We start from the raw sequence: 24,367 nt of genomic DNA on the forward strand, positions 1-24,367 counted from the left end.
CCCTTTCCCTTTTCGTCCTCTCCCTCTGTTTATATAATCATACATACCCTTACCTGTAGTTTTTCTGTCCAAAGGAATGTAAATTTTGACCACTGAAACCTCAAAAGATATCTTGGGGTTTACAGGCTAGATTTCTTTCTTAAGGCCCTTGCCTTAAACTCAGTCACTCTGGCTCTCTTTGATAGGTCCCAACTCAAGCCCTCACTTGGTCATTGTCTGGGTACTGAAGGCTCAGAGTGAGTATAAATGGCAATTGTTTCTGTTTTGGCCAGAAACCCTTGAGATCTTACCCTCCCAGACTGATTTTTTTTTTTTTAAACTAGGTTAAAGGGACCATTCTTAGCCTCATTTCTTAGCAAGCCTTAATCACTTAAATCTCTTAAAGGCAGCTATCTTGGCCTCATCTTTTCTGTAGGGCAAACATCCCCATTCTTTTAGCTGATGCTTATCTAACATGTTAATGATAATCAATACCCAATCTTAGCCCTTAAGGAGCCTATACGGTAGTTTAATTGAGGAAAGGAAAAGTTAATTACCATTACAAGTATGGTAGTAACCACTGTAGTCCTGTTATGTATAGGAATTTAGAGAAGGGAATTTATGATCTTTGGGCGTGGTGGGGTAGGGAAAAGTTTCTTGAGGGAGGTGGAATTTAAAGAATGTATTGGATGTATGGGTTAGCAATGCCTTTTAAAGAAGATGTATTGGAAAGAGCCCTAGCCTTGGGGTCCAAATCCCAGTTTATTAGCTAGGTGACTGTGATACCGTCTTTCAGAGCCTTAGTTTCCTAAAATTGCTTCTCTCATAGGGTTATTATAAAGAAAGAACTCTTGTTTTATAAGTGAGAACTATTCCTATTATTAACCTGTAGCTTGTGTAGTAACTTCCATTTGTGTTTCAGGTTTGTTATAGGGAGACAGTAGAAAATCATTTTTGAAATGAGTACAAATTTTCCTTCAGCATGTTTGTAATCAGGGAAATATAATGGGCCAGGGAAGGTTTTTACCATCTTTCATTTTAAAGATTTGCGAATTCTTTTTTTTTTCTTTTTACTCCCCTCCCCCACTTTTATTTTAGGACTCCTTGTCCCAGAAATATGGCATCAACGGTCAATGGAGAGAACCATAATGGTAACCTCTGGGAAGCCCACAAAGATATGCTGACACAACCACTGAAAGAAAATGATGTGGAGGTGAGAGATCCCTCCCCCCCCCCAATGATGGATAGTTATGCTGGAGAACACCTGTGCATGGAAATATGCCTGTTCTCATAGTCATTTGCAAAAAGGGCTTTTTTCCTTGGGGATAACAATTTATAATACTTATTCTTTGGAAAATTTTTATTTTTGGTGAAAATTCAAATGAAATAATTTATGTAAAGTGCTATATAAATGCTGGCTATTATTGTTAATATCATTACTTTCACTATTATTGTTTTGGGACTTTGGCTTAAAGACATTTTAAAGACAAATTAAAGATTTATCTTTAATTGAATTTGTTGAATTAACTTTATAAAAGACAGCCTTATAAATGACACCTAGGCTAGAAGTATGTGAACACAGCAGGTTGTTGAAGAAAATAATAGTAATACTAAAGCTCTACTTTGAGATTTGGGCTCAATTTATATTAATCTATAGCTAAGACAGCCGGGAACTTGGGCAACACCAGACCAGTCTAGGAGAAATGACACGTAATCATAGCCAACATTTATATGGTGATTAACATATCTTATTCTGTCCTCACAACAATCTTGTGAGACCAGGTGCTGTTACTATCCCCATTTGGGGATGAGGAAACTGAGGCTGAAAGAGGACAACTTGCCCGAAAAGATGACTTACCCGAGGTCCCCCAGTTAGAAAATGTCTGAGGTGGGATTTGAAGTAGGGTCTTGTGGACTTCCAAGTCCAACGCTTTATACACTGGCCTGCCTAGCTGCCTGTCTAGATTACAGAATCATAAAATGTTGGGCTTACAAGGAACCTTAGAGATTATCTAGTCTAAGCTCATTTACAGATGAGGAAATAGCCCCAGAGAGGGTAAAAGACTTGCCAGCTGTTACATGAGTAAGTAAAAGCAGCCCTGAGATTAGATTTCAAGTCTCCAGGCAGCTACTCGGTGCAGTGAATAGAGCACAGGCCCTGGAGTCAGGAGGTCCTGAGTTCAAATCTAGTTTTAGACACTTAACACTTATTAGCTGTGTGACCTTGGGCAATTCACTTAACCCCAATTGCCCTGCCTTCCCCCCCTCTAAAAAAAAAAAAAAGAAATCAAGTCACCTATGGTTTTTTCTTTATAATCAAAGGATCATCTCATATCAAATGCTTTTGTCCTTTAAAGATCAAGATCCTGAAGGGCTATAATTTAGAATTAGTCTCACAATAATGATTTATTGTGTAAGTATATTGTATTTATATATACTATGTATAACATATAATTATAATATATCAAATAACATCTATAAAATATAAATGCCACCATAATGATAATCATCATCATCTTATTTTATTTTTCTCCTTTAGCTCATTTTCTAAACTATTGGTCATTTCTTAAATAACAACAAGTGAAATCCACATCTTCCCCCTTAGGATTGTATTGGGCTGTTCTTTAATTGGGTTTGACATGACTAGCCATCAGAGCCCCAAATAGGACCTACTTCCTTAACCCTTTAACTCTTAAGATGCTGTTGCTTTGGTGGAAGCAGACTTGTGGATTGGAAAATTTGACTTTCTTAATGATCTGTTCTACTCTCATCAGGTATATACAATTATTAAGAAGGAAAATCATCGCCAAAAGACTGGGTTGGAATTGATTGCTTCAGAGAATTTTGCAAGCCGAGCAGTTCTGGAAGCCTTGGGTTCTTGCTTGAATAATAAGTATTCAGAAGGATTCCCAGGCCAAAGGTATGTGAACAGAACAGGTTGCTGAAGGAAAAAAAAATTAATATTAAAACTATATTTTGAGATTTAGGCTTAATTTGACATTAATCCATTTGTTAATCCAAATTGATATATCCAAGCCCCTTCTTGCTTGAAGAGAGAGATGTCCAAACTGGCATAGTCTCTTATGCCCTCTGACATGACTTTGCTCCAAGATTTCAGGTACCATTTATAGGAATCTTGAACAGGGAAGAGATATCTTAAAATATAATTTGAGTTAACATAAACAGAAAGTTGAGCAGCATATAAAGTTTATTATATATATAAAGCATTCCTATAAAGTTAAATAAAGATACCTCCTCCCTTCCATTGATATCTTAATCTTTTCTTAATGGAAAAAAGATAAAGGCAATGATGTAAACCAGATCAAAGGTAATGTCTCAGGGTACCACAATTAATCTGCCGCCCTAAGAAAAACCTTTTTGTCCCAAGGGCCTTTTCCAAGAATTTTAGAAAGGACTTTAGAGCAACGTGCTTTCTTCATATTTCTAAAGAAATGAAAAAAGGAGATTTTTAAATAATTCTCCCCAGTGCTTGAGGTTTACTCCTTAGGAAGTAAGGGAATCTGAAAGGAATTCTGAAAGTTAGAAATTTCCAGAGTAACACCTCCAAGCCTTTGACTAAGCTATGGCTCATCCCACTCCTACTTTCAGGAGTTAGGCCTTTCCCACCACTCTATAGTGTGGTTGGCCTGCTTAGAGCAGATTTTAAGATCTCAGTTCATTCTTACCATCATTTTCCTGTCCTTCAGAAGGATAGAAGCCAATTAGGAGGACAAGGGCCGGCTTGTTGTAGTCACTCTGCAGAATGGGTCCTGTTAAGGCAGCCCCTAGGAAGTGATGGCTTCCACCTGGTCAATGGACTGGATGAAGGTTAGAGAAAAAGGAAGCAGCCTGTAGTAGGGGCTGCTCTCCAGCTCCTAACATTCAGTGGTTTCCTTGTCCCTCCCCAGTTCAGTTCTGTTCTCTGGAGATTGCTGCCCACCAGGAAACAGATTCTAGTTATAGATAAAACATTCCCATCACAGAGATAATTGCCTCATTTTACAGATGAGAAAACTGAGGCCCAGTCATTTCAGATTTAACCTACATAACATAGCGAGTCAGTAACCAACTTGGAATCTGAACTCAGGTCTTCTAACTCCCAAGCCCCCTTCCCCCCTTTATTCCACTGCCACAATTCTGCTTTAAATGGGCATAGAATTAGGAACTCTCCCCTTGAAAGAGTTTTGGTCTTTTCATTCCTTCCTTCCCAGGTCCCCTTTGCTTGACTTTCTAAAACATCTGTGCTCTCTGCTCAGCTTAGACATTCTACCAAGTCCTGGGGTGTTTATAAGACTCTTCCTAATTACCCTTTAGATATTATGGTGGCACCCAGTTTGTGGATGAATTGGAGATTCTGTGTCAGAAGAGGGCTCTGCAGGTCTATGGCCTGGACCCACAAAGCTGGGGGGTCAATGTTCAGCCATACTCAGGTAACTACCATGTCTGTATAGTTCTATCCAGCTTACAACTGTATGGTCTTATGCCCTCTGTGCCCTGGGAAAGGAGTTTGAAACACCAACCTGAGACTGGCCCTGGATGCAGCATTGAAATAGGCACAGACCCTTTTCCACCTATGTTCAGCACATTCCCCTGTATCTGACCCATTTACTCACGTCCCTTGGTGACCTAAGACTTTCTAGGCTTGTCCTCCCGTGGCACTGCCCGGACTCCACTTTCTCTCTCCAAACCTTCCTTACTTATCTCTCCTCGGGAAGCTCCTAGTTTGCCCCAGGGGGATCTGATCACAAATTCAGATTCAGGTGTGATTAACCAGTGCTACCCCACACAAGAGTATTTGCATTTTAACTATGAACAAAGTTAATGGATTCCCTAGTGATGGAATTTCAGATATCGCTGTTAGACTTGCTTATAAGGGAGACCTGGGATGGGGGAACAGGATGGTTTGCTGGTCTTCCTAAAGTGATACAAGAAACAGCCTAGAGAAGTAAGGCCCCCCTGGGGTGAGAAGGTTGGTGCCCAGTCTGGGGGGCTGGGGACGCTGCCAGGGTTGAAGGCTTAATTTCCCATCGGTTGCATTGAACCCAGGCACTCTGGCAGCAAAGGTCATCTGCTCTCTGTTCTAGGTTCTCCTGCAAATTTTGCTGTATACACAGCCCTGGTGGAGCCACATGGGAGGATTATGGGTCTGGACCTGCCTGATGGGGGTCACCTCACCCACGGGTTCATGACAGATAAGAAGAAAGTCTCTGCCACCTCCATCTTTTTTGAGTCTATGCCCTATAAGGTAAGGGAGGGAGGCTTTGTTTCCCAGTAAGTTTCTAATGTTGTGTAGTGGAAGGTGGTGGGTCCACACCTTGGTCACCGAAGACAGTCCTTGTTTTTTGGCTGCTTCTCATTCTGCTTCACCTGTCAATAGATGAGGTGCAGTAAAGACTTTGAGTCCTCATTCATCGATTTCCAACAGCATTTAAAGAGACGGATGACCATGGTGCCTGCAGTGGAGATTTCATGACGTCCTGAGGAGGATGGGAACTTCTGACTGTGGTTCTAGCTCCCGATGAGCAGATATTCCCTTTGTGACTGGAACACTCCTTGTGGTCACTCCTGAAGTGTCATGGTCTAAATCTGACCTGATGCGACATTTTGGGTTAAATCGTACCTAGGGATGTGGCCCTAGAGGCAAAGAATTGCTTTTCTCTCTCTCTTTTTTTTTTTTTGCCTGGGACTTTTTTGTGGCCTTAAGAAACAGCAAGTGTTCTCTTGTTGGCCAGCGAATCCATTATGTAGAAGGTAACCATTTTAGTAAATTGGTTTGTCTTTCCTGTATCTCTGATTTGCCTGGTTATTTCCTTTCCATGCCCTTAAGCCTCATTTTTAGTCACCTTAATTTGCCTTTTGGGACCTGAGAATCAAACATGATTGTATTTGCACATGTCTGAGTAGAGGAGCGCCCCTTGACTTGAGCAGAGCAGGGCTGCACAACCTTCGGTCCACCAAGGCTTTCCTCTACATTTTTCACAGGGCGGCCCGGCCCGTGGGCGGCTTGGCCCGTGGGCAGTTTGGCCCGTGGGCTGCAGGCCGTGTGTGTGTGCGTCCTTGGCGTGGAGGCCTGAGTCTCACTAACAACAGTAACAGAACTGATATCTCCTCACACCTTTCCTCGCCTCCTTCCCTGCTGCAGTGATTCTGGACTTCTTTGACTGCTGCCGTGGCCCCACCCTGTTCCTTCTCCCCCCCTCTCAGCGTTCTTTGGTGTGCTGTCTTCCCCTGTGACGTTGTAGACGCCTGGGCTTTTTCATATTTGTGTCCTCACCACTTAGCGCAATGCCTGATTACAGACACTCAGTAAATGTTTATTGACTGTTTCCCATTGTGGGAGAGTCTAAGGGGGAGAGGGGAACTTTTGTGTAACTTAACTGGTTTTATGTGACTATCTCCTTTCACAGGTGAACCCAAATACTGGCTATATCGACTATGACAGACTAGAAGAAAACGCCCGCCTTTTCCACCCAAAGCTGATCATTGCAGGTAATTAGCTAGAAAGAAAACAGCCTCACCTAGAGAGAGAGCCATGTGCCATGACCTTCTGTCAGATCAAGCCCTCTCCAGCCCCACTGAACTCTAACCCTTCCTTGGCTCCTTGAATCGGAGCAGAATCTTGTCTTCCTTCTAGCACGGAGATATTAGATCTGCAGATTCCTCAGAAGTCTAGAGAAATTTGTAGCCCAGAGGCCCTGTAGGTTAAATCCTGGAGAGATTTTCATGACTGAGATGAAACAGGTCATTGCTTCCCATCAGGAACAATTTTGTGGATGAAGGATTGGAGCTGCCCTGGGGCTGCTTTTAGTGATGGCAAATTATTGAAAGTCTAAGGATTTAGTAACTAGGAGTATTCTCACTGCTTTTTCCAGTCTTCTTTAATTTTAGTGCCTTCCCTTTATTGATCATCTCCAGTTTATATTGCATTATATCTTGTTTGTACATAATTACTTGCATGTTGTCTCCCTGATTAGACGCTGAGCTGCTTGGGACCTGGGACTGTCTCTTGCCTTTCTCTGTCTCCCTAGAGTTTAGCGTGGTGTCTGGCATATGTCGTGTCTGACTCTTCATGACCCCAGTTGGAGTTTTCTGGGCAAAGATACTGGAATGATTTGCCATTTCCTTTTCCAGCTCATTTTACAGATGAGGAAACAGAGGTAAATAGGGTGAATGACTTGCCAGGGAAACACAGCTAGTAAGTGTCTGAGGCCAGGTTTGAATTCAGGAAGGTGAGTCTTCCTAATTCCAGGCCCAGTGCGCTTTACACTGCACCACCTAGCCGTCCCCTATCTGGCATATAGTTAGTGTTTAATAAATGCTTGTTGACTTCAGATCATAGCAGATATTGGGCATCTCCTGTAAAATTCAGTTCAAGTCAGCTTACATTATTAAGCTTCTACTCTGTACAAGACAAAAATGAAACAGTCCTTGCCCTTAAGGAGACTACAGTCTGCTTGGTGAATAAAACATATAGGAATAATAAGTATATGTAATTTTTTATTTCTTTTTTGAGGGGGGAAGGCAGGACAACTGGGGTTGAGTGACTTGCCCAAGGCCACACGGCTATTAAGTGTTAAGTGTCTGGGGCTGGATTTGAACTCAGGTCCTCCTGACTCCAGGGCTAGTGCTCTATTCACTGTACCACCTAGCCATTCCAAGTATATGTAATTTAAAGGAGGGAATATAGATCAGGAAAAGCCTTGTGTAGAAAGTGGTACCTGAGCTATGTTTTAAAGGAATCCAGGGATTCTGAGAGACAGAGATCTCTCTCTTTCTCTCTCTCTCTCCCTCTCTCTCCCTCTCTCTCTCTTTCTTTCTCTCTCTCTCCCTCCATCCATCTACCCATCTATCTACCCAGCCAGCCATCCGTCCATCCATCTTACAGACATGGGCGACAGCCTCCACAGGGGCTGAAGGTAGAATGTTATATACAGGGAGCAGGTAGGCTATTTTGACTGGAAATAGATTATGTAAAGGGTAATATTGTGAAATAAGACTGGAATAGGTAAGAGCCAAATTGTGGAAAACTTAAAATAATATTATATTTATTCCTGAATAAAATAATATAAAATTAAGTTTGAGATAGTGTTTTAAGAGGTATCTGCATAGAATTGGAATTGAACCCCTGGGAACTGAGGAGATAGCCAGGAAGGAACATAAAGAAAGAGGAAGAGAGGGCCTGGGACAGAATCTTGAGGGATTCCCAAACTTACAGACCAGAAAACCATGAGAGTCTAGCAAAAGATGCTCAGAAGGAAAGGGCAGGAGACCAACCAACAGATATCAGTGTCAGAAGCCAAGCAAGGAGAGAGTATCCAAGAAGAACTTGGCTGACAGTATTGTTGAGAGGTTAAGTAAGACCTTTGGATTGAAAGTGAAGAGACTGTTGGCAACCTTGGGGTCAGAAGTAAATTGGGGGGAATAAATGGCATATGTGTAGACAAATTCTTTGGAAATTTGACTCTGAAAGGGAGAAAAGTGAGAGGACAACAGCCAAAAAAGACCAGGAGAACCAGGGAGAGAAGGGCCAGGAAGGACCCAGTGCATAAGAAAAGATTGAAGGTGAGGGAGAGGAATCTGGGGGCAGGTGCCTGGCGGAGATGGACAGGGATGGGATTCAGATGAGAGTGATGACCTCACGCAAGAAGGGACCCTTCCTTGTGAGATGCTGGAGCAGAGGAGGATCCAGGGGCCATGGTGTTGGGCTTGAGATGTGGAATGGGGTGAAGTCAAAGCTTGTGATGACCTTGATTGTCTGGGAGAGGAGAGGAGAGGGGCAGGGGCCTGAGGAGTATAGAGAACAGCAGAACCAGCCTTAAAAGGATGCTTGTGCAGCAGGGGTTAGATGGTGGAGATGAGATAGCACAGGTGTGTGTAATGAATCCAGGTAGCACAGTTATGCCTGCAGCATTCAGAGCTGTGTGAGCAGGACTACAAAAAGGACCAGGTGGTGACGGGCAGCCCAAGGCACGAGTGGCAATAGGAGAAGGGAACCCAGGGCCAAGGATAATGTGGAGGTGAACTAGTGAACAGTGGGGATAGAAAAGTGAGGCTAGAAGCAGGATAATGGGCTGGGAAGGTGTGAGCTAAGTGATACTGAAGAGGGAGGCTGAGGGAGAATTAGGTTGTGATCCCAGGAAAGAATGTTCCGGATCACAGGTTCAGACCGGTCATCAGTGAGATCACGAGTGGCCGAGGTGGAGTGAGGGCGCAGATCGTGGTATTTGGGGTCGGTGGACTGTAAGGAAGCCACAGTATTCGAGGCGATATAAAGGTATTCATTAAAGTCCCCAAACATTCAGGCAAAGGGTGGAAGGGAATTCTGTGGGCCAGTTCCTGAACTCCTCCGGGAAGGAGAGGAGATGACTGGGGGGCTGGTGGTTGTCTGCAGCCAACATCTGGACAGAGATAGAGCTGGATGGCTTGAGAGCGTGCCCACTGTGCTGTGCCCCAGCTGGACACACCAGAAGGAGCCCCCAGCCCGCCTCATTGGCCTTGTTGGGCTCAGCCCCATCATCTGCAGTGGGCTGCACGACCTCTGACCCAACTTCCAGTTAGCCTCCAGATTCTGTTGGCATGGGATGATGTGGAAGAAGTGTACTTTGGAGGGAACGAGCTATTCCTGAGGGAAAGAAGATGGCGGGAGTGTGAGGCAGAGAGATATAGCAGAGGGAGGCTGGCTTAATAAAGGAACAGAAGTTACAAGGGGTTGAGAAGGGCAGGGCTGACCTGGACGGGGGTCAGAGAGCCGGAGCAGCTAGGTCGTTTGGTGGATAGAGCCAGGCCCGGAGTCAGGAAGTCTGATCTTCCCGAGTTCAAATCTGGCCTCAGACACTCACTAGTTGTATGACCCTGGGCAAGTCACTTGACCCGTTGCTGGAGAAGGAAACGGTAAACCACATCAGTGTCTCTGCCAAGAAAACCTCAAATCGGGTCACAAAGAATAGAATGTGACTGAAATGACTGAACAATAATAAAACAGCAGCACTGGCAGAGGAAGGGGGTTTTTCCCTACGCAGCCAGCATCTGACTCATGGGAATTAGGAGGAGGGGAAGTGGGGATTGTGGAACAAGGGAGGCTGTGTGGTACATAAAAAGAACGCTGACTTTGGAGTGGGAGGGCCTGGCTTCAAAATGCCACCCCTGATGCCTGCTACTTCAGAGACCTTGAGCAAGTCACTTACCCACCCCAAGACTCAGTCTCCTCCTGTTTAAAATGAGTGCGTTGGGCGTTGTGGCCCCTTGTGGCTGTAGATCTGTGATCCCAGGTGGGCATTTTTTCTAACCATGGGAGAGGTGAATTGCATTTGGATGCGGCTCCTGCCTTCAAGGTTCCTGTGATGACTCTTTTTCTCTTTCAAACACAGTGGAAGAAGGGGATTGCTTGAGCATAAGAGTGGGTAGTGTCTCTCCAGGGCTCTGACCAAAGCTGCCCCACACATTCAGCATTTGGCTTCTGCTCTCAGTGGTGCTGAGTCCCCAGGGCACAGTTTGGGGGTATTTGGATACTGACAGGAGGGTAAAATCATGTTCTCTAGATGCATTATCTTTTCTCTGTCCTCAGTGGTTTGGGGTGTAGGTAGTATAAAGGTAGTATATTTCAGAAATACGTATTTTTAAATGTGACACTGTAGCCAAGCAATCAGATTGGGTCTCAGCTTGCCAGTGATTTCTCAAACCTAACATTTCCTTTGTTTTCATCCTAGGAATCAGCTGCTATTCCAGGAACCTGGACTACGCCCGCATGCGGAAGATTGCAGACAATAACGGGGCATATCTCATGGCTGACATGGCCCACATTAGTGGGCTGGTGGCCGCTGGGGTCGTCCCCTCCCCCTTTGAACATTGCGACGTGGTGACCACCACTACCCACAAAACCCTTCGAGGTTGCCGGGCTGGCATGATCTTCTACAGGAAAGGTGGGACTCTGCAGAACTAGACCAGAAGCACACTGGCATTTGTGCCAGCCCCTCTTGTGAAGGGCCTGTGAGCCTGTTACCTTGGTAGGAATAGCAGCTCAGGAGGGTGTGCTCAAGAAGGATGACACAAGGAAGCCCTGGGTTTGAGCCACAGGGCGGTGCGGGCAGGCCTAAAAGTGAGGCCCAAACTCCTTATGGCGGGCATTTATTTACCTCTAGGCTTCGGTTAGCCCCACCTGCAGCTGCTTCCTCCCGTCCACCCTGTAGCCCAGCCAGGGGACCACTCCTTGTTCCCTTCATTGACCGTGTACATTCATACCGATCTTTGCCTATGCTCCTCTCCCTTTCACCTTTTGCAGGCCCAGCTCTGCTCCCAGTGGCCCCACTAATCACATTCTGGCTTTTAGACCGAATTCCTCTCTATCCTTTGTAGGATCCTGTAGGTTGTAGATGATTGTTATGATGGCTAATGCTTGCAATGACCGTGTGTAGATCAGCCAGTCAGTACCAGAGAGCAGATCAGGAGCTGGCTGTCCTCGATCAGACTTCTCAGCTACGGGAGTGTGATCTTTCCGCTCTAAATCACATCTCACTGCCTGGTCCTCTCTAGCCTTTTAGAGAACGCTTCTGCGTGTTTCGGAGCTTTCTAACCCGTTAGAACTCCGTGAGAAAAGAATCAGGGGACGGCAGAGGAATTTTCATTCTCCCTTTTTCCTTCTCTAGGAGTGCGCAGTGTGGACCCTAAAACAGGCAAAGAGACGATGTACAATCTGGAGCCACTCATTAATTCAGCTGTCTTCCCAGGACTGCAGGGAGGGCCTCACAACCATGCCATTGCAGGTACAATGGAAAGACTAAAGCCCTCTCACGGCCTCGTGTGGTGACACCTTCCACAGTCAGAGCACACGTGTGCAACCCTGGGCTTCTCTTAACTTTTTAGTTGTCTTGATGCCCTCCAACCCTTCACCAAAAAAAGTGCCAGGATTTCTAGACTGTCGATGTGGAGGGAAGCCTGTTGGACAGACCTCTGATGCACTTCTGCCTTTTTCCTGGGTCCCCGTGTTGAATTTTGTGGGCTGTTAATGAAATTGACTTAGAGGAAGTTGGGTTTTCCCTATTTGTTTTGCCGAGGTGGGGTTTATAGGGAAGCATATAGTCAGTATTGATAAAAGGGCACAAAGTGTTATGGGAGCAGTGAGCTTGGCAATATGATTAGGACAGAATAGACAGTGCTATTTAGCTTAATTGTATTCAGAAAATACAGTTTTTGGGGGTAGATTGTTTGGGAAGTGTCTTATTAAAAAGAAATTTAAGAAAAAGAAGAGATTAGTAGTGATGGTTTGGGCCAGGACACGACCTATGGAGCCACTTTTGGAAAGGAAAAAGACATGACTGAATATGAGAGCCATATGTAAGACAAGTTCTTAGCAGAGTTAAGGAGTTTGAAAAGGTTTTCTGCAGTATTTACCCCACTTTTTTCTGTGGTCTTGCTTACTTCTTTGTGTATGTACCTTCCAAGTACCTCTGTATACTTGTTAGAGAAGAAATCATTTGGTATAATTAATTCCTGCTAAAATGCTAGAAATAATTTTTGGAAATTGTAGCTAAGTGACAAAATTTTAGGCAGCAACAGTAGGTGAATTGGGCAGCTGGGTGGCACAGTGGATTGAGTGCTGGGTCTGGGGGGGTCTGGAAGACTCATCTTCCTGACTTCAAATCTGGCCTCAGACTCTAGCTGTGTGACCCTGGGCAAGTCACTTGTTTCCTCATCTGTAAGATGAGCTGGAGAAGGAGGTAGTAAATCACTGCAGTATCTTTGTCAAGAAAACCCCAAATGGGGTCACAAAAATTCAGATACAACTGAAACAGCTGAACACCAATGATAGGTGAGTCGGCAGGGGAAATTTTCTGAGGAATAAAAATCAATTAGGAGGTAGTTTTCTGGTGTTTTTTAAGAAGCAGGCTGTGTGCTGGGGATACAAATGAAAAAAATAAAACAATCACTACTCAAGGAGCTTATAGTGCAAGGAGATAACAAGGAATAAATATGAGCAGAAGGATCCCACAGTGGATAAACAGCGGGGAGACAAGAGGTGTGAAAGGTGGGGCTTGAACGCATCTTGAAGGAAGGGAAGGAAGCAGTGAGGAGGGAGTGAATGCCAGGCACGAGGCACAGCCTGTGCAAAAGCAGGCAGGAGGCTGGAGGAGGTCAGTGCACAGGGAGTCAAGGTCACGCCCAAGAGGAAGATTAATGTACAACGGGGCCAGAAAGATGTTGGGGGCTAGAGTGGGACAGGCTTTAAAAGCCAACAGTCGGTCCTAGAGTCAGCAGGGAGCCCCCGAAGTGTATTGAGTAGAGAAGTGACACGGCCAAATCCGTGCTTAAGGAAAGTTCATTTGGCAGCTCAGAAGAGGAAGGAATGGAGAGAGCCTTGAGGCAGGGACACCACGTAGGAGGCCATCATAATAATCTAGGCAAGAGGGGACGAGGGCCTGAACTGAGATGGTGACTGTGAGTAAAGAGGTCAGATGCAAGAGATGTGGATGTGGAAACAGCAGGATTGGGTAACTCAGTTGATTGTGTGGTATGAAGGAGAGGGTAGACCCACAGAATATAAGCCTGGGGGACTGGAAGGAGGGTAGGCTCGGGAAATTTGGAAGAGGAAGCGGTTTGGGGGAAAGAGAATGAATTCTGTTTTGGTTATGTTGGAATTAAGATGTCTCTGGGACTGGGAATGAGGAATGTCCAGTAAGCAGTTGGTAATAGGAACTTGGGGGAGAGACTGGTGCTAGATGTATAGATACGTTAGACCTGTGGAAAATGAGCAGCTCCCCCAGGAAGAGTTTGGACAAGTGAGGGAAGAGGGCCCAAGACAGGACTGTGGGCCCACCCACAGTTAGGGGATGTAAGGCAGGTGATACCGCAGAAGAGGGAGGAAGAAAACTAAGAAAGAGCAGTGGTGTGAAAGACCAGAGGAAAAGGTGATCAGTGGGGGAGCCCTCTGCTCTAAATTCAGCCCTACTCTGACTGGCCAGTTTACAAACCTTGGCACAAACTGCCTTGTCCAGAAAAGAACGTTAACCTCAAGAGACAGGGAGACCCAGACTCTAATCTGAAAGTGTACAGGAGAATTCACTCCAAGAGGAATGGGGATAGCTCAGGAGTGAAACGCTGAGAACGTGAACAGATTTAAAGAGGGAGCGTTTTAGACGTCTCAGGGCTTTCAGTACAATTGGTTTCTGTTTTATGCTGGTGTATTTAAAAACATTATTCTGAGAAGAGGGTCCATGGATTTCACCAGAGGTGTCCATGCCCCTTAAAAGGTTAAGAACCCTTCGTCTAAAGAGACTGGCATAGATGCACCCCCAGGACACTCTTGATCCATCTTAGATTCTTAAAAGGCTTGGCCAGAAAGAAGGTAGATGCTGAGGCAGGTAATGTGAGTTTAAATACAAAGGATAATGTCAGGAGCTCAGAATGCACTTAGTTAGGCTAGGGGCGGCTAGGTGGTGCAGTGAATAGAACACCAGCCCTATAGTCAGGAGGATCTGAGTTCAAATCCCGCCACAGACACCTAACACAAAAACTAGCCATGTGACCTTGGGCAAGTCACTTAACCCCACTTGTCCTCTAAAAAGCAAAAAAATGTACTTAGGCTGGTGATGAATGCAAAGGATAACCAAAAAGACCTTTTTAGCCCTGTTGGGAACAGAAGGAAGACCAAGAAGGGATGGAACTATTTGGAGTGATTGGGGTGCCACCCTTAATATGTTTCTGTTTTCTTGACCAAGGAGAAGGTGGCTCCAAATCAACCAACAAGCGTTTATTAAATGCCAGACACTGTGCTAAGTGCTTGAGATGCAAAGAAGGCCGTTCTCTGCCCTCAAGGAGCTTACATTCTACTGAGAGAGACGTGGAAGTCAGAACATACAAGATCAGCTCAGAGTAGATGGCAGGTGGTTGTTCTCAAAGGGGACCATAACGGCAGGGAGGTGATGAGGTGACGGGCTGCCAAAAGTCACCAGCCTCACTCTCTCCTCCCGAGCCATCGGAGGTCAGTGGCCAGATAGAGACCAGGACGACTGGAGATGGCCCTGGATGCAGTGGGAGGCCGTGGCCTTTTTAACAGGTCTCAAAGCCCTTTCAGTGATTCAGGCTAGGTAAGAAATGAGGCAGGGAATGGCCTCCTTACCTAATTTAAAAAAATCAGCCTAGGAGGGAAGACCTCAGGGTTTCTGTTTGGAACGGATACCATTGGTATTTACATTCACTCTGAGCCAGTCAGGGCCTAAACAGTGACCAGTAGGGCTTGTCCTGGCAGGACAGAGCAGTAGCTGCTGGAGATGGTGAAAAGAATTGGAAATAAAGCCGTAGGAAGGATCAGGATGCTTAGCCTGAAGAAGAAAGGACTTAGAGGGTCAGGAAAACTGCTGTTTGAAGGGTCATTAGGAAGGGTTATACTTGATCCCGAGGGGCAGGACTGAGAGAGTGGCAAAATAAAGGAAAAGCTTAGTGTTGGAGCTACCTCAGGTCCAAGCAGATTTCCCTCTGCTGGAGGTCTTCTAGCAGAGGTTGGTTGGCTCCTGGTTGGGTACAGGTACCAGTTGGGGGAGGGAGATAGAGAAGGAAGGGAAGGAACAGACTGTAAGTGCCCACTGTATGTCGGGTGCTCGTCTAAATATTTTATGAATATTATCTCATTTAATCTTCACAGTAACCTTGGGAGGTGGGAGCTGTTATTGTCCCCATTTTACAGATGAGGAAACTGAGGCTAAAAGGTGAAGTGACTTTCCCAGTAAGCGGCAGCTCTGTCCATTGTGCCACTGAGCTGCTTGGTTGGACATGCAGACCTCCTAGGTGCTTGGATGCCATCTGGATGAGATAGTCCTTAACCCTCAGGACCCTCCAGGGCAGGGATGGCCTGTGCTGGATGGGAGGAAAGGATTTGAAGAGAAATCTTCAGATATTAAATGAAAGGTGTAGTAGCCCATTCTTGCTGGTTTAACTTTGCTCCTTGGGGTGGGGTTTGGGGAGAAGGTACACAGAAGAGTTATCTTTGTTAGTAAACCTTTCTGCCCAGTTGTTGACACAGTCTCTTCCTGACTAGGAGTTGCAGTTGCTCTGAAGCAAGCCTTGACACCTGAATTCAAGGCTTATCAGCAGCAGGTGGTTGCCAACTGCAAGGCCCTGTCAGCAGCCATGATAGATCTGGGTTACCACATAGTAACAGGTAAGTACTTGTACCAGGTCTGTTGGAGATCCTGTCCATCCACGGGACAGCTGGGTGGTCCTGGAGTTCAGGTAAGTGCCTCAGGTACTACCAGCCATGTGACCCTGTTTGCCTCAATTTCCTCTTCTGTAAAATGGGGGTAGTTAACATCTATATTCCAGAATTGTGAGGATCAGATGAAATAATAATTGTAAAGGGCTTAGCACAGTCCCTGGCCCATAGTGAGTGCTATATAAAGGTCAGCTATTATTATTGTTAGGGGTAGGTAGGTGATGAAGTGGATAGAGTGTGGGGTCTGGAGTCAGACCAGACTCAAGCACTTACTAGCTGTGTGACCCTGGGCAAGTCACTTAACCCTGTTTTCCTCAGTTTCCTCATCTGTCAAATGAGCTGGAGAAGGAAATGGCAAACCATTCCAGTATCTTTGCCAAGAAAACAACAAAAGGGGTCTGTTTTCTTAGAAGCTAAACATTTGTAGGTTTTATTTATAATTTACAGCACTCCCAACAGAGCAGCCCTCTTGCTATGTTCCTAATACTTAGCAGTTAATTCCTACAAAAATAAACCTAAGTTTTTACGGAAGTAAACTGTACAGACTTTACAGTTAGTCAACACATAACTGAAACCTCTGTAGCTGTTTTAAGGGAGTTTCCATTTACCAAGGTGCTTATTTCAACAAAATTCCCCGTCAACCAGAGAGGGCCACAAGCCTCAACTAAAGGTGTAACCCATTTATTCATGAAACAAGCGTGTGTTCCCAACCCTCCTTCTATCACACCTTTAAAACTAACAAAATAAAGTAACTCTTTACAATTTAGAGGAAATATGCCCTTTGACACCTCCATTTCCACTGAAGAGCTGGTTGATCTGCCCTTTTCTCTCACTCCCCATCCCTACTGCTAAGTGGATGAGAACAGCATTTAAGAGTGTTACGCCAGAGTCCGACACATGACTGCTAAGCAGCATGGCCCAAAGACAGGTTGGCAGCAATGAGGAGGGCTGGTGAAGAGGTTTTCTATCCTGCACCAGATCCCATTGGGATGATATTCCACACTGGCCCTTTAGCTCTGAATATTCACTCTTGGAAGTACCTTTAACTCTTCCTCTCCTGACAGCTCGTCCCTGGGTTCCGGCTGACACCTACCCTGGGTACGCAACTCTGTGGCTTGCTCATACCTGATCCCTTCCCCTGACAGGACTCAAACAAACAAACGTAATCCTAGGTGGCAGTGAAGGAGGCCAAGGAGAGATCAGAGTGCTCTGGAGTATCTGAGAAGGCAGACAACACTTGAAGATTTGGGTAGTGCTATTGCAGAGACAGTGGAAGAGGTGACCATGGGATTGATAAGGATTTTGAGAGGTGGAGAACAGGAGAATGTATATTCCAAGCATGGAAACAGCACACATGAATATATGGAGACTGGCAGTGGAATGTTGAGTCTGGGGGCAGTTTTCAGTAGTTTATTTTGGCCTATGTGAAGAGGATTGAAGGAGAAACGAGAGATAAGCCTGTGGTCGATAGTCCACAGTGGTGGGGAAGAAGTTCTGACCTGCTAGGTAATGGTGGTGTTAGTGACGGGAAGGGAGGTGATGTGAGGTCTTCCCTGGAAGCACAATCGACAGGAATTGGCACCTGAGGTGACCCTGACCTCATGAGTTAGGCTGATTAGTGAAAGTCGAAGAAGGGGTCCACCTTTGGGAGGGAAGATGCTGAGTCCAGTCTTAGACGTGCTTAGTTTCCTTGTTCTGGAAGCGTATACTCTGATAAAAAGCATTTATTAAGGGCCTGTTTGACAGCTGTGTGCCAGGTGCTGTCATAAGTTCGGTCTAATAAAGGGGAGAGGCTTCTTACAGAAGATGAGGTTTTAGCTGGGACTTGCAGCCACAAGGCAGAGATGAAGGAGAGTAGCCCAGGTCTGAGGAAAAGTGCCCAGAATCTGCAGGTGGAGTGTCCTGTGTGAGCTGCCCCAAAGAGGCCGGTGTAGCTGAGTACATGGAGGAGAGTCAGGCAGGAACGGGACAGATCGTGTAGGTCAGGAATGTCAAACAGGATTTTATGTTTGATCTCAGTTTATTCATTGGGGGCGAGGGGGAGGGATGGTGATGACATGATCCAGTCTGTGTGCTCAGTGGAGGTTGTACTGCAGCGGAGAGGGAGAGCAGACAGATGCAGTAGCCCAGGTGTGAGGTGATGAGAGCGTGTAGAAGGGGGGTGGCAGCATCAGGAGATAAGGGGGCTTATACAAGAGATACTGCAAAGGTGGGATTGTTACAGAAATCGCAGCGAGGCTGCTTTCTGCCATTAGGTTAGACACAATTTCTCAAAGAGAAGGCCAGCATGGAAAGAACCGTAACTTTGGAGTCTGTTACTGTCTGTGTGACCTTGGACAACTCAGCCTCTCTGGTCTTCAGTTTCCTTATGTAGAAAATGAAGGTCTTGGACTAAATAACTTCTGACATAACTTCTGGCTCTAAATGTATGATTCTTACTGGTTTCCTGTACACAGAGGGACTCAGCTTACTTGAGAGCCGAACCGGGGCATCACTATGAATTTTTATGTATCAAAATTGTTTCCCCAGGTGGTTCTGACAACCACTTGATCCTCGTGGACCTACGAAACAAAGGCACAGATGGAGGAAGGGCAGAGAAGGTGTTAGAAGCTTGTTCTATTGCTTGCAACAAGAACACCTGCCCAGGTAAGAGTTCCTCCCATAATCTAATCTAAAAAAGCCTTTCCCCCTCCATCTTTCCGAGGACTGTTGTCTTCTTTAAGCCATAGAAAGTACATTGTTCAAAGAACTTGTTAGAATTGGATAGGACCTTAGAGGTCATCTAGCCTGTCCCCTTCATTTTACAAACGAGGAAAGGGGCCCAGAGGGACAAAGATATCTTGGCAGATTATTAAGTAGCAGTCAGGTTTGAACCCATATTTGAACCCAGTGATTCCAACTTCATTTTACTGTTGTGTTATATCTTATAACCTAGCATATAGAAGGCATTAGGAACACTTCTTAAAGTGTAGTATTAGATTGCTAGGTGTGGTGAGTGCAACTTTTAGTTGTAGGGAAGAATTTTATTTAAAAAAAATCACTTTCACAAACCTGTCCAATGAGGAATGAGATTCTTCAGGAAATCACAAACTCCTCCTCAACTGGACATTTTTTAGCAGATAGGATTCTGTGGTGCATTTCTATGCTATGATGAGGATGTTCAGACACTTTCTAGAATGGGAGATGATGCAGTGTCTCCGTATGTCCATTTCCTTCAGAACGAACCCCAACCCAACCAGGGAAATTTTCAAAAGTTAAGCCGTAAGACCAAATTATCCTAAGGACTACCTTGGGATTCTTGAGTTTTCTTCTGCTTAGAAAGTTTTTGCAGCCACTTGGGAAGAGGAAGATGGAGAATTCTTGATGAAAGGGATCAGTTTTTCCAGATTTGTGGGTTGTAACGACCTAACAATTACCTTACACAGAGTACTGGCTTGCCCTCCCCTCCGTAAAGACCACAGAGCAGGGAAGGCAGCTTTTAAGCCAAAGCCAAGCTCATTCTAATATTCCTTTTTCTAGCTCTTCCTCATCACCATATGCACCCTTGATTTCAGGAGCTCCGAGAACAGTGGTTGTTGTCTTAGAACACAGATGGGCCAGGCCAGAATCCTTACAGCAAGTCATCACCTTCAAAGTGGGGTTTTTAAGTACTAGCTGGTAGTTTGGTTAGTGAAGGGTTCATTGTTGTCTTGCTGCTCCACAGGAGACAAAAGTGCGTTAAGACCCAGTGGGCTGAGACTAGGAACCCCAGCTCTGACTTCCCGAGGACTACTAGAAAAAGATTTCTACAAAGTAGCCCATTTCATTCACGAAGGTAAGAATGAGGTATGGGGGCTCAACAGACCCTGGCAATGCAGCCTTGGCTCCTACTAACTTCTCTTTAGCTGAAGTGGTACCTGCTCAAGGTGTGGGTGAAGGGCTGAACTGATGGCCACTCATATGACATGACTCAGCAATAGCAGTTCTCAGTGTGGACCCAAGACCCTTTGGGGGGGGGGTTGGTCTGTGAGGTCAAAACTATTTTTATAACATAATAACATTTTGATTTCCAATACAGTAAATATTGATAGATATCTACATTAAAAAAAACCCTTTGGAGAGGCCTCACACTTTAAAGGGGTTGTGAGACCAAACAATTTGAGAACTACACCTTTCCATAGGATTTTTTTTTTTTACTTTTTGGAAGGGAGAAGGCAGGGCAATTGGGATTAAGTGATTTGCCCAAGGTCACACGACTAGTAAGTGTTAAGTGTCTGAGGCCAGATTTGAACTGAGGTCCTCCTGACTCCAGGGCTGGTGCTCTATTCACTGCACCAACTAGCTGCCCCTACAGGATTCTTTAATACCCTTGTCATTCAGTTGTGTCTGACTCCTTGTGACCCCGTGGACCATAGCATGCCAATATGCTTAGGAAAGAAACTGGAGTAGTTTGCCATTTTCTTCTTTAGTGGATTAAGATTAAGAGATTAAGTGATTTGCCCAAGATAACAAAGCTAGTAACGTCAGAAGCCAGATTTGAACTCAGTTTTTCCTGACTGCAGGCCCAGTGCTCCATCCAGTGCCTTAAGACCCTTAAAGATTCTAATGTGGGTCTAGACCTAAGACACATGAATATATTGCCTTTTTCTTTTCCTTAAAAGCCAGAAACCAGGCTGGCACCTGGATTTTAAATACATTTGTTAATCCCTGCTATAAACTGAAGTTTCACAACAATAAGCAGATTCCTTCTGATTGATCTGGGGTATCACTTTTTTGTCCAACAGTTGAGACCAAGCGATTGAATTTTTGTTGCCAAGGTGTAAGTGGTAGAAATCATTCCGTTGTCTTCTCCATTTGGTAAATGATTTTATTCACCTTAGCCAGTCTACTTTAAGGTCATAAAATTGTAGACTTAGAACTGGAGAGACCTTAGCAGTCTAGTCTAGCCTCCTCCTCCCATTTTACAGATGAAGAAACTGAGGCCCAGGAGGTTAAATGATTTACCCATGGGTGGTTGGTGGCAAAGACTGAACCCAGGTCTTTTGATCCCAAATTGAGCTCTGTCTAAGGGATCACACTACCCTTACTTTCCCTTTTGATGTGTAGGTTTACAAGGTTCAAGTCATAACAGAGAGGCCTGAAAACCTAATTTTGATATGCAAAACATCCTCAGTCATGACTCAGTGGATGAGTGAAGTCAGCAGTTTCCTCTGTTAAATGCTTTTTAATTAAGTAGGATGATTCTTGCTGAGAGGAGCACTGGATTTGGCATCAGGACTTTGGTTCCACTGCTCTGTGATTCTCTTTCTTCCCTGTTTCTTCATCCACAGTGAGGATGGACTAAATTATCTTAGGCTCCTTCTTTCTCTAAATTCTGTGACTTGAAAGATTTACATGGGGGTTAAATAATCCTCCTCTGCTAAATGCTGAGATAAGAGGCGGGGTCCCCTGGTCACACAGTGAAGTGTCAGCCGGGCCTGCACCATTACTTCCATCAGCTTGGTCTGTGGACACCGAGGACCGTCTTGTTCCCATTCCTGAGTCCGTATCTTTGGCGTGGAGGGTGTGTTACTGTCATCTGGATTTGTGTGCTTTGATGTGCAACTTCATTGTGGCATATGCCTTATAAACGTCTTCAGCTTCTTGGTCAGCAGAGAAGCTTCATTATTGTGATGTCCTCTCTGCAGGAATAGAGCTGACTCTGCAGATTCAGAGAGACCTCAGTCCCCAGGCCACCATGAAAGAATTCAAGGAGAAACTTTCAGGGGATGCCAAGTATCAGAGTGTTATCAAGACCATCAGAGAAAAAGTGGAGAGCTTTGCAGCTGTTTTTCCCCTGCCTGGGATCCCTGATTTTTAAAATGAGACTGGACAGAGCCACATTGGAAGTATTTAGCCTGAAGGCTACCCAGGTGCCAAAAGCCCCCTTTTAAGAAAAGGAGAATGTATAATTGGGAGGGTGGCTAAGGGGAGTAGAAGGTTAGGGGTGGGGTGGGGTTTTTGGGGGGTGAGGGTCTTTTTCTAACATCCCTACATGGAAAAAATTCTCATTTGGCCGTCACTGAGGACTTGGTTGTGTACCCCTCCAAAGGATGGTGTACGAACAACAACTCTGTTTTAAAAGTTCATTATTAGTCGTTTAGGGGATGCTTTACTAATTAGTGAATTTATTTTGAATCTTACCTAATTTTTGTATAAGATCAGAGTATCCTATAGCCATTTGGCCTTCATTCAAATGAACAGTGATGTAATTTAAAAGTATTGCTTAAATAATTTTACTTAACCTTCCCTTCAGTGGTCACTTGGCTGGCTTCATGACAGAGAACACCCATGTTAACAGCTTGTAAAAGTTACTCAATCTCGGTATCATGTTGTTGAGTAGAATGCCAGCAGAACTGAATCATGTCCATTTTAGTTGAGAAGAAATGATTGTGAAGCTTCAGCTGAGTATAAAATTACCAGCCTGAGAAGTTTTGTGTCTGTTACAGTATTATGTAGCAAGCTTAAAGTACCTCACAAATGCTGTCTTGGATCGGCAGTGCTTTGGAGAGGTAGGCTTGTTCCCAGAGGGACAGATCACCTGCTGAGTCGTGCCACTAGGCAGTGACAGCCTTCTATCCAGTGCGAGACACTGGTCTGCTCTCTACCATCAGGTGCCTTCCCAAAGAAACTATTTTTCAAACAGCTGAGTGCAAAACAATAATGACCATTTTTAATAAGCACAATAAAATTAACCACAGAATGTGACAAGAATTATAGCTTTAAAAATACAACCAAATTTGTATTTCAAAAATATCTGAACTCAAATAAATTAATTTTTTTACAGTACATTTCTCATACTATTCATTTGGCATGAACTCCTACCTGTGCAGCAACACCTCTAAAATGCTATCAGACATGCCAAATATGCGACTCCCAACGGGCACACGTCTAACTACCGCTTACACAATGGTCTGTACACACAGATACAAACAGGTGAACATGCAATAATAAAATAGTTTTTCTTTAAAATAAGTGAGAATTCATCACAGCCCATGTTCCACACTGCATCCTGAAAGGCAGTATTTGTCTCAACCCAATCAGCATTCCCAACGCCTCGGGGTGAGACTGTGCCCTGGGCCTCTGCCTTCTCATATGCATTGGCCCAGCACCCTGGGGATGGCTTGATTCACCGGTGTTCCCGTCTTCGCTTCCATCTGGGACCTGGCATCAGTAGTGGTCTAAAGTACAGGCACACACACACACACACAGAATGGCAGTAACTGCTCCCTCTCCCTAAGGTGAAGGACATTCTTTACAGGACCCGAGGGTGACGCCGGTGCTGCTGATTTCTTTCACTAGAGTAAAGAAGCTGTTGACTGCAGGCCTGGGCCCAACAGTGCTGTTACTTGGCCTTTTCCCAACCTCATGAATTCTGACCTTTATTTAACTTCCTTTAATTATCCTGCCTTCCCTTATCGGAAGCATAGCAGAACACAAAAGTACTCAACTGAGTCAAGACCACAAGTTTCTCAAAGCAGAGGCAGAGGCAGCTTAAGGTGTTGGAAATTTCAATTGTATTAAGTTCTAATTTAGGAGCAGGGAAAACCCTGTTGCCTCCCTCTTTTTACCTGTGTAATGAGTTATCTTATTTCCTAATATAAAGCACAATATTGGGGGAAAGCCAGAAAACGAGTCTGACTTAAAGCATAGATCAAGACATCTTTTCTGAACTCTTAGGGAGGCAAACTTGAGAAAAACCGATGACTTGAGCTCAGCTTTTTGTTGACATTCTTCCAAAGGCTGCTCTGATGAATTCAGTTAGTCTGAGAAGGTGTGCCCAGTTGTTGCACTGACAGACACTACAAAGGTAACACTGGGGACTATGACCTGACATGCAACACTGAGGGTTTGCTGGGAGGATACATGCTTTTGGTATTGACAAAAAACCGGACTGTTCAAAAGCAAGCAATCGTTTTTTCTTGGAGACGTTTCATAGACTCTTAGCAGCCCTGGCAAGTATGTTAAAAACTGTCAGCCTCCTCCAGAGTCTTAAAATGGGGTCAGGTTATTCATTTAGGTTTGAATTATACTCTTATTATATTCCAAACAAAGACTTGTCCATGTACATGACAACAAATTAAAAGTATGCTTGGAAAATTACATGTTCCAACTGGGTTGACTGAAGACTGTGATAAATCTTTAAAACTGAGAAATATGTGAAACTAA

At 44.7% G+C, this 24,367-nt stretch overlaps 2 protein-coding genes across 5 annotated transcripts in view; one reads left to right on the forward strand and one right to left on the reverse strand.

Annotated features, from left to right (window-relative positions):
* Positions 1-22,987, forward strand: part of SHMT1 (serine hydroxymethyltransferase 1) — a 31,374-nt gene extending 8,387 nt beyond the window's left edge. The window contains exons 2-14 of one of the 4 annotated variants that reach the window (XM_069087860.1): positions 186-236; positions 902-938; positions 1,078-1,192; positions 2,754-2,899; positions 4,294-4,409; positions 5,064-5,224; positions 6,387-6,468; positions 10,686-10,898; positions 11,622-11,738; positions 16,007-16,129; positions 18,710-18,826; positions 19,884-19,994; positions 21,847-22,987. In XM_069087860.1, coding sequence (XP_068943961.1) covers positions 1,097-1,192; positions 2,754-2,899; positions 4,294-4,409; positions 5,064-5,224; positions 6,387-6,468; positions 10,686-10,898; positions 11,622-11,738; positions 16,007-16,129; positions 18,710-18,826; positions 19,884-19,994; positions 21,847-22,019 — 1,455 coding nt within the window. In that variant the 5' untranslated portion in view covers positions 186-236; positions 902-938; positions 1,078-1,096 and the 3' untranslated portion in view covers positions 22,020-22,987. The remainder of the gene's footprint in view (positions 1-185; positions 237-901; positions 939-1,077; positions 1,193-2,753; positions 2,900-4,293; positions 4,410-5,063; positions 5,225-6,386; positions 6,469-10,685; positions 10,899-11,621; positions 11,739-16,006; positions 16,130-18,709; positions 18,827-19,883; positions 19,995-21,846) is intronic. The other 3 variants (XM_069087859.1, XM_069087858.1, XM_069087861.1) reach the window with 3 other exon arrangements.
* Positions 22,850-24,367, reverse strand: part of SMCR8 (SMCR8-C9orf72 complex subunit) — a 9,502-nt gene continuing 7,984 nt past the window's right edge. Inside the window, exon 2 of the mRNA XM_069087857.1 lies at positions 22,850-24,367. This exon is cut by the window's right edge and continues 3,921 nt beyond it. The gene's annotated coding sequence lies outside the window, so the exon portion shown is untranslated.

This window comes from Petaurus breviceps, unplaced genomic scaffold (assembly GCF_028583685.1).
Source record: "Petaurus breviceps papuanus isolate PSGF00001 unplaced genomic scaffold, PetGlider_PUasm1.0 183, whole genome shotgun sequence".
NCBI lineage: Eukaryota > Metazoa > Chordata > Mammalia > Diprotodontia > Petauridae > Petaurus > Petaurus breviceps.